Source organism: Mus musculus, chromosome 7 (genome assembly GCF_000001635.26).
Source record: "Mus musculus strain C57BL/6J chromosome 7, GRCm38.p6 C57BL/6J".
Classification (NCBI taxonomy): Eukaryota; Metazoa; Chordata; class Mammalia; order Rodentia; family Muridae; genus Mus; species Mus musculus.
The window spans coordinates 140,937,088-140,954,023 of NC_000073.6; the positions used below are offsets into that span (position 1 = coordinate 140,937,088).

Below are 16,936 nucleotides of genomic sequence, written 5' to 3' on the forward strand. Positions count from 1 at the left end.
TTTGGGGCAGGGTCCCAGGAGCTACATGCAAACTCCAGGTTTTGGGAGACCACACTTAGCATTACAATAGACAGTAAAAGACAAAACCTCAACAAATAAGTGTACAAATTTTTAATAAAAACGGGGACAGCAAATTGGCTCAATGGGTAAAGGAGCTTGCTACCAAGACTGGTGCCTCCGAGTTTGATCCCGGGACCCACAGAGTGGAAGGAGAGAACTGACTCGTGAAAGTTGTCCCCTTGTTAGAATAACAACCTCCTGGCCAAGAGAATAGAATCTACATCCGAGGTGGAGACCATGTATTCTGGTTGTGTGTGTTGTTCTTCTGCCAGGCCCAGGGACAGCAGCAGGCTCATCTTAAGCGAGGAGACTGAACAAATAAGTCATGTAATGGGATACTGTACTCTTCCTCCACAGAATCCCTGTCCCCAGTGCCATAGCTTAGAGCCACGTCAGCCCAATCTTCTAAATTATTGAGAAAAGTATAGTGACTTTTTTTTCTTTCTTCTACCTCTATTTTTTGTTTGTTTTTTGAGACACAGTTTGTTTTCTGTGTAGTCCTAGCTGTCCTGGAACTTGCTCCGTAGACCAGGCTGGCCTCGAACTCACAAAGATTCACCTGCCTCTGCCTCCCCAGTGCTGGGATTAAAGGCGTGCACCACCACTGCCCAGTTTCTTCTCTTTATGTTTTCCTTAATACTCTGGGTTTCGAAATTTGGACTTTCTCTAAAGCCTCCCTCCTCCCCTGCCACATGGCTGCTTGTCAGCATGGCTTCTCCCCTTCTCTTCTCCAACCTCCTCCTTTGGATAGCTGCTGAGGTTTGCCGCTGGCCTAACCTGGGGTTTTCTTTTAAAATCTAGTAAAAGTGTCCTTGAGCTTCCATTTCTGTCTCTTCTTAGATTCTTTTATTACTGAGACCAAGAAACACAAAATCCGGGACTGGAGAGATGGCACAGATGTTAAGGGTCCATGGTACAATGGCAGAGGACCCAACTTCAGTTCCCAGAACCCATCTGATGACTCACAAGCATCTGTAACTCCAATTCCAGAGGATTCAACGCCCTCTTCCGGCCTCTGCAGGCACCAGGCATGAAAGTGGTGCACAGATGCACATGCAGGCAAAACACTCAGACACATAAAATAAAATAGAAATAAATTTTAGCCGGGCGTGGTGGCTCACGCCTTTAATCCCAGCACTTGGGAGGCAGAGGCAGGTGGATTTCTGAGTTCGAGGCCAGCCTGGTCTACAAAGTGAGTTCCAGGACAGCCAGGGCTATACAGAGAAACCCTGTCTGGAAAAACTGAAAAAAAAAAAAGCTTTTAAAAAAATATTAAAAAGAACCCCAAAAAGGGACCCTGATTTCCCCCTATATCACTCTGACCTCTAGTGAAGCACTGTGGCACATAAACAAAAATAAAATCGGGCAAAAGACATGACCCAGAGGCAAGAGCACTTGCTGCTCTTCCAGAAGATCTTGGTTTGGGTTTGATTCGCAGCATCTTCAGTGTGGCTAACAAGCACCTGTTTCTCCAGTCCCAGAGAATCCAGCGCCCTCTTCTGCCCTCCATGGGTACTGAACACACATAGGGAACAGACATCCATGCAGCCATACATTCATACCCATAAAATAAAATCTCAGAAAAAAAACAAAAACAAAAACAAAAAAAAAACAGAAATCTCTTCCTACCAGGAACCCCATAACTACCACAAGTAGCACAGACCCAGGTAAGAGCAGGTCTCACCCCTCATCAAATGTGAGGGTGCAGTAAAGAGACTCAGTGAAGCCCCAGGGCTGAAAGGGGAAACTTTATTCCACACAACCAAGGCTATCGCTTGGGAAAGCAGAGAATGGGGTGGGAGAGGCATATATCTCTAGAGTTATAAGAGGGGAGCCTGTGAGCTGAGGTGACTTTGGGACTCTGTGAGTAGGAACTGAGGGACCCTAGAAGCTAGCACAGACTGTAATATGCTAATAGGGACCACAAGCATATGTTAATGGAACAGTCAGAGGTCCCTTTTATCCAAGTAAGTCCTCCCTTTAGCAAGCAAGGACTGTAAGAATATTGGCTTTTGTCTATGTGCCAGACTTTGGGAAATGGAACTTCTTGGCACCTGACAAGAGGAGGACATTTTGGAAAGCCACAACTTGTCAAAATGCAGAGGGTAACTGCTGGATGGACAGCCCCAACGGATATATTTATAGCATAACTCCTGCACTTAAGGCTCAGGATACATCAAGGAACAGGGCCAGGGAGGGGCTTGTAAGAGCCTGATGACCAAGCTATCTTCTGTGAAATTATGCATTCATGCTGTGTTGGGGAAGCTACACCCAGGAAATCTGAACAATTACAGATGCCTAAAGACTGCACACTTTCAACAACAACTGAAGTATATATAATGCCAGGAGGTGGTATATAGTGGGCCCATGCCAAGGTATGCCCGTGTGTAATTATGCCATGCAACAGATCTGGTGTAAAAGAGGTTTCCTGGGGAAAGGAAGAGGAGTGAGGACCCGGAGCAGGGGTAAAGACAGACAAGTGGACAGGCAGACAGACCAGGGCAGAGCCATGGGGGAGGGGGCAGTGGGCGCAGAGAGGGACAGAAAGGAGAGAGGGAGCGGGAGCCGAGGGGGAGGGGGAGGAGAGGGGAGAGGGGGAGAGCGAGGGAGAGCAAGAGAGCAGTCCATCACCTAGCAGCGCTGGCCTTTGCTAGGTCCCTGGGAGGAGCCTAGTGGAAGCCAGCTAGCTAGGGAAAGCTCATGGGGCCCCTCCCCTAGATGAAGAGCTACAATCAATTAACTATTGCAGAAGGAGGGAGAATTAGTCTTCCCCGGGGATGAGCCTCTTTTAGACCTGGGGAAGGAGGAGGGGTGGTAGGGATGGAAACAAACAATTCCTGAGTGTCTGATTAAAGCAAGCTGTATTTACAACTGGCCAGCTGGCTGTCTCTCCTAAAGTCAGGATTTCAGAGAGCAGCCCCTCACTGGCTTTTGAGGTTCCTTTTATGGAGAAAGGTTAGGGCTGATAGAAAACAGATGTCGCGATAATTGGCTGTTAGAAAGGAGGCAATAAAAATAAGTGCAAGAAAACATCACGTGGAAAGGGAGTCATCAAGGTATCTAGGAAGACATTTTCATAAGGCAAAAGGATAGTCGTATCACAGGTTCGGGAGTTTAGCAAGGCAAAGGGGTAGGCACACATGATGGAGTCACAAGTTCAGCACAGGTTGGAAAGCAAGGTTTGCAGGATGCATCAGGCTTAAGAAACAGAAACGGATTCTTGTAGGAGACTTAATAACAATGTGTAACAATGTGGCTCTTTAACATCAACCTGGCACCTGTTCTGGTTTACACCTCCTATTGGTGTTCCAGTACCAAGTGGTCAGCCCCATAAACATATACTCAAATGCAACCCCATAAACATATACTCAAATGCAACACTGAACAGACTCACAGGTGGTGTTTATCTATTTATTCCTTATATGTATATGTAACAACAATGGTTTAAAAAGAGTCCCAGGGGTTGGAGAGATGGCTCAGTGGTTAAGAGCACTGGCTGTTCTTCTGAAGGTCCTGAGTTCAAATCCCAGCAACCACATGGTGGCTTACAATCATCTGCAATAAGTTCTGATGCCCTCTTCTAACATGGAAGTGGACGTGCAGATAGAGCACTCATTTACATAAAAAGCACACATTTAAAAAAAAGAAGAAGAAAAGAAAAAAGAAACTCTTCCAAAAAAAGAGGTCCTGTGCCTGGCAGTGGTGGCGCACTCCTTTAATCCCAGCACTTGGGAGGTAGAGGCAGGTGAATTTCTGAGTTTGAGGACAGCCTGGTCTACAGAGTGAGTTCCAGGACAGCCAGGGCTACACAGAGAAACCCTGTCTGGAACCCCCCCCCCCAAAAAAAGAGGTCCTGTGAATGTGGGTGGGACATACATGGGAGGAGTAGGAGGAAATGGTGTAATTATATTTTAATTAAATCAAAATAAATAAATACTGCTCAGTGTAGTGTGCACGTCTTTAACCCTAACACTGAAGAGGCAGAAGTAGGTTGGAGCTCTGTGAGTTTGAGGACAGCTGGGTTTGCATACCAAGAGTCAGGCCAACCACTCAAAAATAGGATAAAACATAAAAATGAAATAATTTCCCTAAATAGGAAAGGTCCCGTGAGCTAAGGGGAAAGTCTGAAAAGCATTCGGCTGTGGAACTTTTACACAGCACCCACTTCTTTCAGGTTTGCATGAGGTAGGCTTTTCTTACAAGCATCCTGTTCCTTAAATAGCCAGGGTCCTTTCTAGTCACTAAACGTCACTGTAGAGTGGTATCTCAGGTCTGTCCCAGCCTTGCATACATCTTAGAGCCAAAGCTCAACTAACCCCTAGTCCTATTGCGTGGTCTCTTCCCCAAAACCATGACAGTTTCCCAGGTCCCGCCTAAACTCAGACCCGCCCACCTGCCACGCGGCAGGGCCGCTTCTTCTTCCTACCGCCAGGGGCAGCTCGCACCCACAGAGCCTTCTTACACCCGGATCCCCGCACTGAGTGGAGAGGGCAGCGGTGAGTTACAAAAACAGCCCACACTCTTCTCCAGCCCGCCCTCACCCTCTTTCACTGAGTACTCTGAACTCTTTTTCGTCCCTTTATTCCCTAGTCTCTCTTCCCGACAACTCGCGATCGATCCCCCTCTCCGCACCCCACCCCTACACGGGCTTCCTCTTTCCATTTCCTGGGCAAGTCCCGCTACTCCCCAGTTGCGGCCCCACCCCACCCCATCGTCGTCATCCACCCCATCCGGTCCCTCCTCCCCAATCCCAACGCCTCTCCTTGCTGTCCCTCTCCAAATCTCCGGGTTCCTCTTCCTCCACCGTCCGGCCTCACCCTCCCTGAGGATTTAGGGCCCGCGAAGAACTCCCTGATTCCTACCTCAGCAGTTCTTACTTAAGGAAGCTGGCTCAGGAGCTCACAAGAGGGAGGTCGGCGGTGGGTGCTGAGAGAACTTGTTTACAGATTCACTTGGGCTCCTGGCAGTCTTCTTAATTTAAGAATGTTCTTGGCGCCCGCAACCCTTACTTAGGGTAGCTACGCAGCTAGCCCCCGACTCCCCTCACCGCCTGTGGGGATTGGCCAAGTTTGAGGGTTTACTGTGAGTGTGCGTGTGGAGGAAAGTCCAGCTAGTCACTGTTAACTGTCTCCTCCAGGCCGTCTGGGCTGAGGCAGCTTTCCATGGACGGCTCTGAAGATGACCCGACCATATTCAGTGCCCGTTGTCTGCCCAGTGACCCCAGGCTCTGGGCCACTGTAACGAACTCATACCTAGGTACACGTGTGTATCATGACACCATCCATATAAACGGTGTGTACAATGGAGCTGTCGGGGACACTCACCGGGCCAGTCTGCCCAGCCCCCTCAATGTCCAGCTGGAGGCCCCTGCAGGGACAGAACAGCTGACAGAGACCTTTACCCTGGACACCAACACAGGTTAGCTGTCACCAACCCGTGCCAACCTATTGCTCCTCACTTGTCCATGAAGCTGGGAAAGGGGCCACAACCACCAATGTGTGCCTCAGGCCTGTAACCTTGGCACTGGTACTGGGAAGGTTGAGGCGGGAAGACGGAGAGTTGGAGCTCAGCCTCCAGTACACATCAAGATGCATCACAAAAATATGTAAACACATAGCCTTTAATTTAAGGAAGAAGAAGAAGAAAAAAAAAAACATGAAAAAGCCGCCTCCCAAAATGAGGCCTGTGTGGTTGCTCTTGCTTTCTTTTCATCTGGGTGGGCCCACTACACAGTGGGGAGAGGCAGCCTGAGGTCTGAAGGACCCCACTCCCAGCCCAGGAAGGTAATGGTGCTCTGTGGTACTGAGAGTGTGTCTGCCTTTCCCCAACCCTCCCTAGGTTCCTTCCTCCACACCCTGGAAGGCCCCAGCTTCCGGGCTTCCCAGCGGATCTATGCTCACCGTGTGTTACCCCATGTCCTGGTCTTCAGTGTGTCCATTGCACGCTTGACCACAGGGAACAAACCCATCACAGTGCCGTTACGGGCAGACTTCTCCCCCGAAAGCCCAGACCTGGACCTGCGTGTGGGGCCTGACTTCCAGGGACTCCGGTAAGAATCACACTGGGTAAATCTAGGTAGCCCAGAGAGCAGAGCGAGCCCTTTCTTAAGACTCAGCTATGCCCTTGCAGGTACCTGCATGGCCACGTACTTAACCCTGAGCAGCCTGGAGAGCCACAGCAGGAAGTGCATATGCTATGGATGCCTGTCCCCCCAGCCTTGACCCTTGGGGAAGAGGAGAAGGACAGGACCTGGGAGTTTCTGACTGTTGTGGGTAGCAGCCAGGCTGAAGCCCAGGACTGCTTTGCTGAGGCCCTACAGCTGCAGACCAGGGGTGTTCTGTATACAATCCATGCAGACTCCTGGGGCCGGCTCTGGGCAGGCTGTGGCCTGGATGTGGCTGGGCCCCTGGCCCTGCGCCAGGCCCTTCGTGGCTCTCTCTACTACCTGTTCAGTGAGCTTCCCCAGCCTGGCACTCAAGGATTCATCAGCCATGGGCTTAGCCCCGGAGGACTCTCCAATGGGAGTAAGGAGGAATGCTACTGGGGCCATATCTTCTGGGATCAGGTACATCCTACCCTGCACTGGTTACACAGGGGGAGTTGCATGCAAAGATTCCGGGCATTGCCTTTGCACTACCTGAGATCAAGACCAAACATGGGAGCTCTAGATAGGAGGGCTTCCTGGAAGAGATGGTTGGTTTCTCAGAAGAAAGGTGTGTAGGAATGTGGTAGAAAAGAGTGGTCCAGGTTAGAGCAAACAGAAGGCGCAAAGGCTGAGGGTCTGCAACATTTGAAAGCAGAGAAGGGGCCTCATAGCTGGCTAAGAACACCAGAGCCTCAGAGTGAGCCAGGTGCAAGCCTGGAGCTTACAAAAGGACTGGAAAAACCATAGAGACTGTAGAAGAATGATACAAGGAGAGATACAGTCTGGGAAGATTTGGGACTGTCAGGAGCAGCTGGGTGCGGGGGAAGCAAGGGCTGGAGAAGGCAGTACTGTAGGTTGTAGCCTATGGAGATCAGCGGCCACTGCGTGAGGGAATAGCGAGAGGGAAGGCTCGAGGCCACTCCCACGTCTGACACCTTGTGAAGTCTGCACAGTGGCCCATTTGACAGATGAAGTCAAAGAAAGCTGAGGTCAGGCAGCCGGAGAGCAAGCTCTCCCTAGAGGCGTGATGCAAACCAGTGCTCGTGCCCGTGAGCTTCTCCTGATACTGCCCCGGCTGAGGACCAGACCTCTGGGCTGTCTAGGCTGGAAAGATAGCGCTGGAGTGGGCAAGCTGGGGAGGCCCCAGGTGGGTGTGAGTGGGCATGAAATGAGGGATCCAGGGAGAGAAAAAGGGAGAGCCAGAGGGTAGGGATGGAGGAAGCCCCCAGCTGCCTGCTTGGCTGTGTGTCGTCAGTTGGAAGCCTTGGCAGGGTTGAATGTGGGCAGTCCATAAGAGTAAGGGAGGGAGAAGGTATGGACTCCTGTTTACCCTCAAATGGTTCGTCCCTTAGGACATCTGGATGTTCCCAAATATTTTGATGTTCCACCCAGAAGCCGCCAGGGCCATCCTAGAATACCGAGTCCGTACGCTGGGAGGAGCCCTGAAGAATGGCCAGAACCTGGGCTACCAGGTAATGAATGGGGCCTGGGTACCATCCCATAAGCCACTGCCCCAAGGTCTTTCCAGTGCCATTCAGTGCCCATGAGAGCCCCATACCTCCTCTTTCCTTTCCTCCACAAAGGATTGCCCCTCTGGTAGGACTGGACCGCCCCCTCCCCAGATCAAGGCCTGACCAAGCCATCCTCTCTCCTCACAGGGAGCCAAGTTTGCTTGGGAGAGTGCAAGCACTGGCCTGGAGGTCTGCCCTGAGGACATTTATGGGACCCAGGAGATCCATATCAATGGGGCTGTGGCCTTGGCCTTTCAGCTGTATTACTATTACACTCAGGTGAGGCACTGTCAGGTGTGTGCCCACGCACCTCACGAGGCCACACTCCACCCCAGGACCCTAGGAAGCTGTGTGAAGAGGGACTTTGGAAGCCAGGCACAGTGGCCCTCTTCCGTGGGTTGTGCCTGGCCTTTTGGCCTGTTCTCATTCTCCAGGACTCGAAGCTCTTCCAAGAGGATGGTGGCTGGGATGTGGTCAGTTCTGTGGCTGAGTTTTGGTGTAGCCGTGTAGAATGGAGCTCCCAGGACAAGATGTACCACCTGAAAGGTGAGGACCTAAGAGCGTAGTGCCCAGCTCACCATGGGCTTACCATGGAACAACATGTCCTGAGCCCCTGCACTAACTGTCATGTGGCCCTGTGTGACCGACCAGGAGTCATGCCCCCCGATGAGTACCATTCAGGAGTCAACAACTCTGTCTACACCAATGTCCTGGTCCAGAACAGGTCAGAAATATAACTTGCCCTTCACTTACCCATAGCCTCCAGCATGGCTGACAGGGCCCAGTCAGAAGCCATGCAACTGTGGTTTGTCCCCTCACCAGCCTGCACTTCGCTGCTGCTTTGGCCAAGGACTTGGGTTTGCCTATCCGAAAACAGTGGCTGGAGGTGGCTGATAGGATCAAGATACCATTTGACTCTGAGCAGAACTTCCACCCTGAGTTTGATGGCTATGAGCGTGGTGAGTGGTACTGACTCTTCTAAAGGCCCTTGCTTGGTCAAACCCCCCACACTCACCCTGGCACACTCTCATCTCTTTGATCAATAACCTATCCTACTACCCCTTCCCCCAAATCAGGAGAAGAGGTGAAGCAGGCAGATGTTGTGCTCCTGGGGTACCCAGTCCCCTTTCCCCTGACACCTGACATCCGAAGGAAAAACTTGGAGACTTATGAGGCCGTGACATCCCCCCAGGGCCCTGCTATGACCTGGGTGAGGAGCCTGCCGGGTCGTCTTGCCCCACGGTCCTCACCTGCCTTCCCACATGGTGGGTCTAACCACTTCCTATCTGAATTCTGATCTCAGAGCATGTTTGCTGTGGGCTGGATGGAACTGAGGGACCCCTCAAGGGCTCAGGTCCACCTGAGCAGGAGTTTCGCCAATGTCACTGAGCCCTTCAAGGTCAGCCTCGCTCCTGCCCACCACCCACTGCCTCGATCTTCTCCCACTGTGGTAGTCTCAGCAGGGTAAGGGTCCTGCTTGACCCTAGGGTAATAGCCTCAGGTGACAGCCACCCTTGCTGCCTGCAGGTGTGGACGGAGAATGCAGACGGGTCTGGTGCAGTGAACTTCTTGACTGGCATGGGGGGCTTCCTGCAGGCAGCACTCTTCGGGTGCACAGGATTCAGGTGAGTGTGGCGACCGGCGACCAGCCATGGATTCCCACTTGTCCCAACCCTCTTCACACAGCTCTCCCTACAGGATCACTGAGGCAGGTGTGACCTTTGACCCCCTGTGTCCAGACCTGGTCTCCAGAGTATCTGTCTCTGGTATCTCCTACCTGGGGAACAAGATCAACTTCGCCTTTTCCAAGGACTCGGTGACACTTGAGGTCACAGCCCGTGCAGAGCCCTGGGCACCCCTACTAGAAGCTGAGCTGTGGCCATCGCTGGCTCATCTTCCCCTGACACCAGGTAGGGAAAAGCCTTTGGGCGTGTGACCCAGATGTCTTGGTCCATGTCTTCAAGGATTAACCCTCTCTCTTGCAGGACAGAAGGTCTCCTTTCCCCACTCAGCTGGCCGGATACAAAGGTCATCCCCATAGCTGCCCAGAAATTCTTCCGTGGTTCCTGATAGGAGTTTTGGCATTAGAAGTCCCTTTCAGTTCCTCTGGGACACTCTTTTGCCCTCAACTGCATCCCCAACCTCACAACCTCTTAGTCTGGATCCAGCCCTGAAGCAGTAAGGTTACAGGGTGTCCCTTCTGTCCCTTCTGTCCCCTCCCTCCTTTCCTCACCCTCGCCAGTCCTGGGCTCTCTAGGCCTCACAGATCCTTTGTTTGGGGCTGACCGCAGCACCCTCCCCTCCTTATCTCCCCACCTTCCTGTCTCTCTAGGCCTTAACTTCCTGTTCACACGTCTGTTCTCTGGGAAACTCTGGTCAGCAGGCTAGGTGGGAAGTGGCCAGTGACTCCGCTGAGAAGTGAGTCACAGTCAGGGGCTTAGCTACAGGAGTTTCTTGTGGCAGGCAGTTGACACCAGGTAGGGCTAGCCAAGTGCTCAGAGGTTTTGCGGCTTTGAACTTCCTAGTCTTTGATTCCTTTCTGACGTCAGATGGTATCTAGCGTACTGGGCTAAGGTGAGAGCTGTCCTTAACCACTCAGCCCGTGAGAAGGAAGGCAGTGTTATCACAGGACAGGGTAAATGAAGTCAGACTGGCGACCAGAGGGAATGGAGTCAGATGGACAGGGTTCCAGGCCATGGTCCTGGCCATCAGTGCTGAGCAGCAGCGTGGCCTTCACTTCCATTCTTAGTGTTTCTCCAGAACAAGGTTCATAGCGTAGGACCACGATCCTGGTAAACCCTGTGCTCCTGTACCAAGCCAACTTGGCTAATTAAAGTCAGTGCTGGCAAAGGCTGAAGTCAGAGTGTGTGATGGATTCATGTCCTTCTGCACCAGGGGCTGAATGCTGATGTGATTTCAAAGCTTAGGGGCAATGTGGGGCCCTTGTGTCTCTCTTCACCTTCTTTATGTTGGGCCAGGAGCTACCCTGGCAGAAGTGGATGCTCATCTGTTGCCTCAAAGACAGGACTGGGCATGGGCATTGACAGGTTGCTTGGTGGCACTGCGCTCAATAGAGGTAGCCCAGCACCTGGGAGTGCGTTCTACCTGTGTGTAGGTGGTCACTTCTGTGCGTGTGGTATGATAAGCTTCTGGGGTCGTGGAGGGTGACAGAGCCGGGCACAGCTGATCGGGTCTAGCCTAGCAGTCTGGGGCAAGGGAAGATGCTGTTTCCGCCTCACTGACTCGACCACACACTGTTCTTAGCGCTGGGGCACAAAGCAGGCAATCCCTCATCATAGAGGGTGGCTGGCAAAATATCCCATGTTTGGGGACATCTACTCAGGAACACACAAGTCCCTGTAGCCAGCAGGAGTTGACCTTCTCGTGAACTAGACCAGGGGCTCATGGTCAGCACACTGTCTCCATCTTTATCTAAGCACACTGTCCTTGTCTCTGCTCCATAACAGGACTAGTAACCCGCACTAGCTTCCTCCCCAGCCCCAAACACACGCAGGTCAGCAAAAGGTCTTATCTCTTAGGCTTGGCTCGGAACACTGTCAGTAGCTCGGAGCTCCTCAAGGTCGGCTGTTGGCTACAGGCATGGAACAGGATGCAGAACTGCCTAGAGTCTCTAAGTCGGGTAGCTAAGCAGAGACCTTCGTGGAAGCCAGGGGCATGTGACACACAGAGAGGAGAAGTGACTTGAGAACATTCACTTAGTGCCACTGCCTGTCTGCCTCTGACCATGTGTGAGTGGAAGAAAATGAGGGGAGCAGGCTGTAAATGTCTGTGTGTCTCTGTGGATCATGTTGCTGTCCGCTGTGAGTCCAGTATCCAGTCCCGCATAGGAAATGGCCCCTGTCTGCCTTCCGCACAGTCCAAGAAGACCACTGTGGCGGATGAGGAGTCAGGGCACACCCTCACATGTTCTCGGACACAGCCCATCAAACCACAGGGCAGTGGGAATCAAAGGCCTGCGTTCCCGAACTTCATCCTAAAATACTCAGGCTCCTCCACCCCAGAAGCCACAGGCCGCTAAGCAAAAGCAGTAGTCGGACAGCCAAGCTAACAGAATAAGATAACTGGGGTTGGCCAGATGAGTTGGTGCTGGGGCTCCCTACACAACTACCACCAGGAAAGGAAGAGCCCACACATTTCTGGAATCTGCCACTTTTAATCGTGAACAGAGGCTCGGCCTGGTAAGTGGGGAAAGGGACAAAGCCAAGCACTGAGGACCCTCTAGGTTATAAGTTAAGTCTGAGGGATCTGAGTGGGGCAGCATCAAATACACATCGTGGACAAGAGGGCCGCCTCTGAGGTCACGGCTGGGCAGGGATCGAGGTGCTATAGTAGGCTGTAACTCCCAGGAGCTGGTGTTGGGCACAGCTGACCTGACATGGTTGTCCTCGGTTCAGGGACAGGCTCGGAACTCTTAGTTATAGTCCTCCTCATCAAACTTGGTGCTGAAGAAAGCCGCAGAGTCTTTGGCTAACTTGGACAGGTGCAAGGCGCCAGTCACCACCAGTCCCAGGAGCAGCAATGGGGGCACCAATGTCCACATTGCAGCCAGGATGTTGTAGCACTTGGCTTTGGAGCCATACTGCCTTGCAGCCTCCAAGTTCCCAGCCATCTTCTGGTCTCGGGCCTGCAGGGCAGCACCAGAAACAAGATGTTAACATGTTCATGGTGTCTAGGGGACCCCCCCTCCCCCGGAGCAACTGTAGAGCACAGGCTAAACTCTAAATCTTGACGGAGGACTCTGGCTCAAGGAGACATATCCCTCGGCTGGACCTAGTTCCTTCACAGGCACAGTTTGGCCTCTGGCAGGGTCCTAACCATAGTCTCAGCATAAATAAAGGCTGCAGGTAGAGATTCAGTGGCCATTCTGGGTCAGCAGCACCCTCTGAGAGCCTCCTAGGGGAGAGGAGTCCTATGAGAAACCAAGAACTCAGTGCTATTCGGGAACTACAGTGGGAATTCCTCTATGGGCAACCTTTAAGGACTTTGCCCTTTGAGGGAGACTATATAGCCAGACCTTCCTTTCCTGTGAACAGTGCATACACCCCTTAACGGTCCCCAAACTTGGTGAGGTACTGTGGCTATGCCAACAGACACCCTCATATACTTTTGAACACTGCCCCCTCCTTCCCGGACTCCACATCACCTCCCCCCACACCACACTCATTCTCCCATCCCAGAAGCCTTGAAGCCAACCTTGACAGAGTGGACCAGCGCCAGGAATCCAAGGCAGCACAGATTCAGGTACATCGTGCTGAAGACAGACCAGAGCATGTGATCTCGTGGTGTAGGGCCAGGTGTTCCCATGGAGAGGGCTGTGTGGGCTGCAGCATCAGCCTTGCGGGATGATGGAGCCCGGGGGTCCTCACGGGGATATGAAGTGTCCATGGGTTCCAGCGCCGTGTCTTCCTAGCTGAGACTTGTCCTCTCTGAGCACCAAGCCTGCTTATAGCCCCTTGCTACCCTCCCTGGCTGACCAGCTCCACCCGCTATATATATCACAAATTACAGCCTCAGCCTGCCAAATAGAGTGGCCCGCCCTTGCACCCCAGCGTCCCCCGCCCCTCTCAAAAGACCCCATCAAAGGCCCCTGCGCCACATGGGCAGTGGCTGTAGACCACCCACCAGAGTCCCGCTGCTCTCTCTACTTCACAAAAGGCTGTCCCAAGAACACTGGCTGCAAACAGTTCCATGGCAGACACTAGGGCTGAGAAAACATGGGGCTGCATCAGTTTCAGGCAACAACCAGAGCTCTCAGGTGTGGCTGTCCAGCAGCCATGGGTGAACTGGGTGACCTGAGAGGGGGGCTGGAGATGAAAAGGAATGGGGTGAGAGAGAAGGATGAAGCCAAGACAAAGTTTCTGATCAAGGCTCCAAGTTTAATTTTCATCACTGTGTTTACAGAGGGAAAGCCCACAGACCCCATGCTTTGTTTCAGCTGGATTATGTTGCAGAGCTAGCTCAGTGGGCAGTCCACTCCTGTAGGAAATTGCAAATGGAGCGAGGCCACGGCTAGGCTGTAAAACCATTGTGGGTCGGTTTAGCCTACTCAAGGCTGGGGGAAGGGCACACTCAGGATCAGAGCTGCATATCCCTGCCAGAACTCAGACTCCAGGCTTTGACCATGACCCCTGCAGACATGCATAAATGGGACCTCAGATTCGTACCTGCTAGAGATAAAGGCTAAGAAGAAGACAGCAGGCAAAGAGGAATAATGAAGGAGACTGCCTCCTTCCCACTGCACACTGTAGGAGGCTCCTCCCCACTCCCTGTAACCAGCACTCTCCTGCTCCTGGGCAGGTAGATCCTCTTCAGTCTCCTTAGCTGTTAGGCCTGCCCTTCCCAGTCCTAAAAATGTGAGTGGAATCATTTCCTTGAGGGCTCAGATACTTGCATGTGCCAAGAACTCAATGCATGTCCGGCAGGAAGTCTAACTCCAGGCTCGCATGCCAAGAGCCTCCTCCGTAAAGGGGACCTCAGTGTCTTCCCAGCTCAAATCCTGAGCAAGAGCTAAATCCTTCACACCACCACTGCCCAGCCTCCCTCAGCTGCTCCTGCTCACGCCCACTCGGATCAATAAACAAGCGAGCAGTGCAGGGCCCTCGGGATGGTACGTGAACATGGAGGGAAGACCCCTGACCTGATGTAAGGAGGCTGCAGTGGGCAGGGAGGATGAAAGGGACCTAGTCAGAGCATCTGACTCCCAGATGACTTTCTCCAAGGTCCCTTGTCATTTGATCTCCTCCAGTCTGGGGACATATGGGTAATATTTGGAGCCTAGGCCTATACCTGCCACGCTAAGTGCCCATACATCAGTGCCTTGGTCTTCATCATCTGTGTAGGTGCTGTTTCTGCCCCTTCTGTTAATCTCAGAGACCTCTTTTTAAAAATATTTTTATATATATGTAGGGAGGGGCGTGTATGTACCTATGAGTGCAGATGCCCACAGAGGTAGTGTTGAATTTCTAGAGCAGCAGTTACAGGGGAGCCACCGGAAGTGGATACTAGAAATCAGCCCGGGTCCTCTTACAGAGTAGCATATGCTCATAACTGCTGAGCCATCTGCTCAGCCCTCCTTACAGAGGACAGGTCTGCCCTCTGTCCTGCCCTGGCTTCCTCGTGAGGTGAGCTAGAGAAGGCACAAGAACAAGAGCAATCTGCCATGGTGGGGCTGACACAAACTCAGACCTGGCTTCTCCCAGGACATGTGACTACTCAGACGAAAACATGACCATCCCAGACTAAGCAGATGAGCTCCGCCTAGCCTTTGCTTCATTATAATCATATCTTCATAGCCTCAGAATTATAAAATCTCTCGCTCCCATTATGCCTGAGGACAAAGGAGGGATGGGACTGTACTGGAGAAAAAAAAAAAAAAAAACCCTGACATCTCAGGGATTTCCCTCCTATTACCCCACCTTAACTCATGACTAATCAATTCATTCCCCCCCCCCAATAAAAGCTTAGCCATAGGCCAAGAACGGTGGCGCACACCTTTAATCCCAGTACCCAGAGGCAGAGCATGTGGATCTCTGTGGGTTCGTAGCCAGTGTGGTCCACATAGTTCTAGACCAGACCCCTGCCTTAAAAGAGAGGGAGAGGGAGAGAGGAAATGAGGGGGGAGGGGGAGGGAGGGAACGAGGAGGAGAGAGAGTATGAATTTTCAAAAACCCAGCAGTTGAAACTATCCAGAAGCCTCCTCCCAGCCTTTGATTACATCCCTCTATCCAAAGTGTAACTTCTTCCCAGTGCTCCTCTGGTTCCTGACGGTGCCAAGAACCTAGAACACTGAGGTCTCGGCCATGTGTCTGAGAGCTCCCAGTCTTCACTCACCAGCAGCAGATGCTCCACAGACGCAACACCCCCTGACACCTAGACCCTTACTGCATCACAGATATTACACTTACACGCCTGTCCAGTGAGACTTTGTAAAACACATCTGGTTCTAAGTGTGGCGTATCAACCTCTACTGTTACCTCCACCACCGTCCTGTTGCTATCTGACTGAGGGGAGAAGGACCCATTTTCTGGCCTCCTGCTTAGGGCAGATGGAACCACAGTGAGAGTCCGGGAGCACTGAGGTCTACTTTAAGAATACACTGTGTCTAAATTTTCTAGGCTCTAGAGCACCCCGTCTGTCTGACTTTTGGGGAATGAGAACAGGGCTGGCCCTGAGAGATGGATGGGCCTTGGCACCTTCAGAAGCAGTTGATGACACCCTGGTCCTTGTCTATCCTATGGCCCACCACTTCCTGTCCCCTGAGCATTCCACTCTTCTATGGGGCTGGTTGTATAGACGTCCAGTAGCAGGTTGGCAGGGCAGCATCCTCAGCTCTAGGTCCACTGCAGAAGCCAAATATCAAGACCCGTGACGTGGTGACAGATAGGACAGACCCCGAAGTCTCAGGGCTGAATCCCTGAACTTGAGTATCTGCTCCCTCGTGGTGGAGGAACTGCCCTGGGCCCAAGAAAGTTCCTAGGCCTCTGGGCACCCAGGGTATCAGCAGGCGAGTTCTCTTCCCAAGAGGTTCCCGCGGCTTCAGGAAGGTCTTGAGGTCAAGTTCTGTTTAATTCCTTCCTGTGGACTGTAACCCTCCGTCGAAATGCACAGCCTGTCCTAAGTCTCCCTGCTGATCCACCACCCAGTTCCCCTGGTCCCTTCCTGCCATGCGTGCATCCACGAGAATGAAAAGCATCCCTCCTCCTGGAAACTCTCACCAACTCGGAGGGAGTCAAGAATCCCAACATAATTAACATTTTCTGAAACCTGCCATTTTCGAGAGATCTCACCAGAGACTCTCTGCAAAGCCCAAGCAGTTCCTGGTTTTCCCTCATCAGTGTGGTCTCCATCCAAAGCCCTGCAGTCGCTCTATAGCCTCGGCTATGGAACGAGGAGAGAGAAGAGTTTCTTAGCACCCTGTTAAGCAATGACATTCTAAAAAGCTTCCCCAAATCCTACATAGAGTCACCCCTAAAACACTTAGCAGTGACCCCTCACAAGCCCACACTCCTACTCCTGGGTGTGCTTTATATTTTACCATGGGCACTGTTTCGAATAAGCTCCAACTTCTGCCTGCTATTTTGGGAAATTCTCTTTATGTCAAAAGCACGTTGAGATTTCTAAAAGATTAAAGGAACTCCCCAAACTGGCATGACGTAGAAATAAGCTGACCCCCTTCCCGGCAGCTGCTCTTACTTCCTCT

The 16,936-nt window shown here is 52.1% G+C and overlaps 2 protein-coding genes across 9 annotated transcripts; one reads left to right on the forward strand and one right to left on the reverse strand.

Annotated features, from left to right (window-relative positions):
* The first annotated feature begins 4,303 nt into the window (after positions 1-4,303).
* On the forward strand, positions 4,304-10,577 carry Pgghg (protein glucosylgalactosylhydroxylysine glucosidase). 8 transcript variants are annotated; one of them, NM_145387.5, is made up of 14 exons: positions 4,304-4,556; positions 5,198-5,478; positions 5,899-6,109; positions 6,190-6,625; positions 7,558-7,677; positions 7,864-7,995; positions 8,151-8,262; positions 8,368-8,440; positions 8,539-8,675; positions 8,793-8,926; positions 9,020-9,115; positions 9,244-9,341; positions 9,415-9,626; positions 9,702-10,577. In NM_145387.5, exons 2-14 carry the CDS (start codon positions 5,223-5,225, stop codon positions 9,755-9,757), a joined length of 2,073 nt encoding a protein of 690 aa, NP_663362.2. In that variant the 5' UTR covers positions 4,304-4,556; positions 5,198-5,222; the 3' UTR covers positions 9,758-10,577. The 8 variants fall into 8 exon arrangements, 5 of the variants coding, with proteins under 5 accessions (NP_663362.2, XP_017177594.1, XP_030098196.1 ...); XM_017322104.1 differs by having other exon boundaries at positions 4,467-4,556; positions 9,403-9,626; XM_017322105.1 differs by lacking the exon at positions 5,198-5,478 and having other exon boundaries at positions 4,309-4,556; positions 9,403-9,626.
* A 1,293-nt stretch (positions 10,578-11,870) lies between these two features.
* On the reverse strand, positions 11,871-13,156 carry Ifitm5 (interferon induced transmembrane protein 5). Its single transcript, NM_053088.3, has 2 exons — positions 12,931-13,156; positions 11,871-12,361 (listed from the first exon to the last, which is right to left on the reverse strand). Exons 1-2 carry the CDS (start codon positions 13,120-13,122, stop codon positions 12,149-12,151), a joined length of 405 nt encoding a protein of 134 aa, NP_444318.1. The 5' UTR covers positions 13,123-13,156; the 3' UTR covers positions 11,871-12,148.
* Between the last annotated feature and the right edge of the window lie 3,780 nt (positions 13,157-16,936).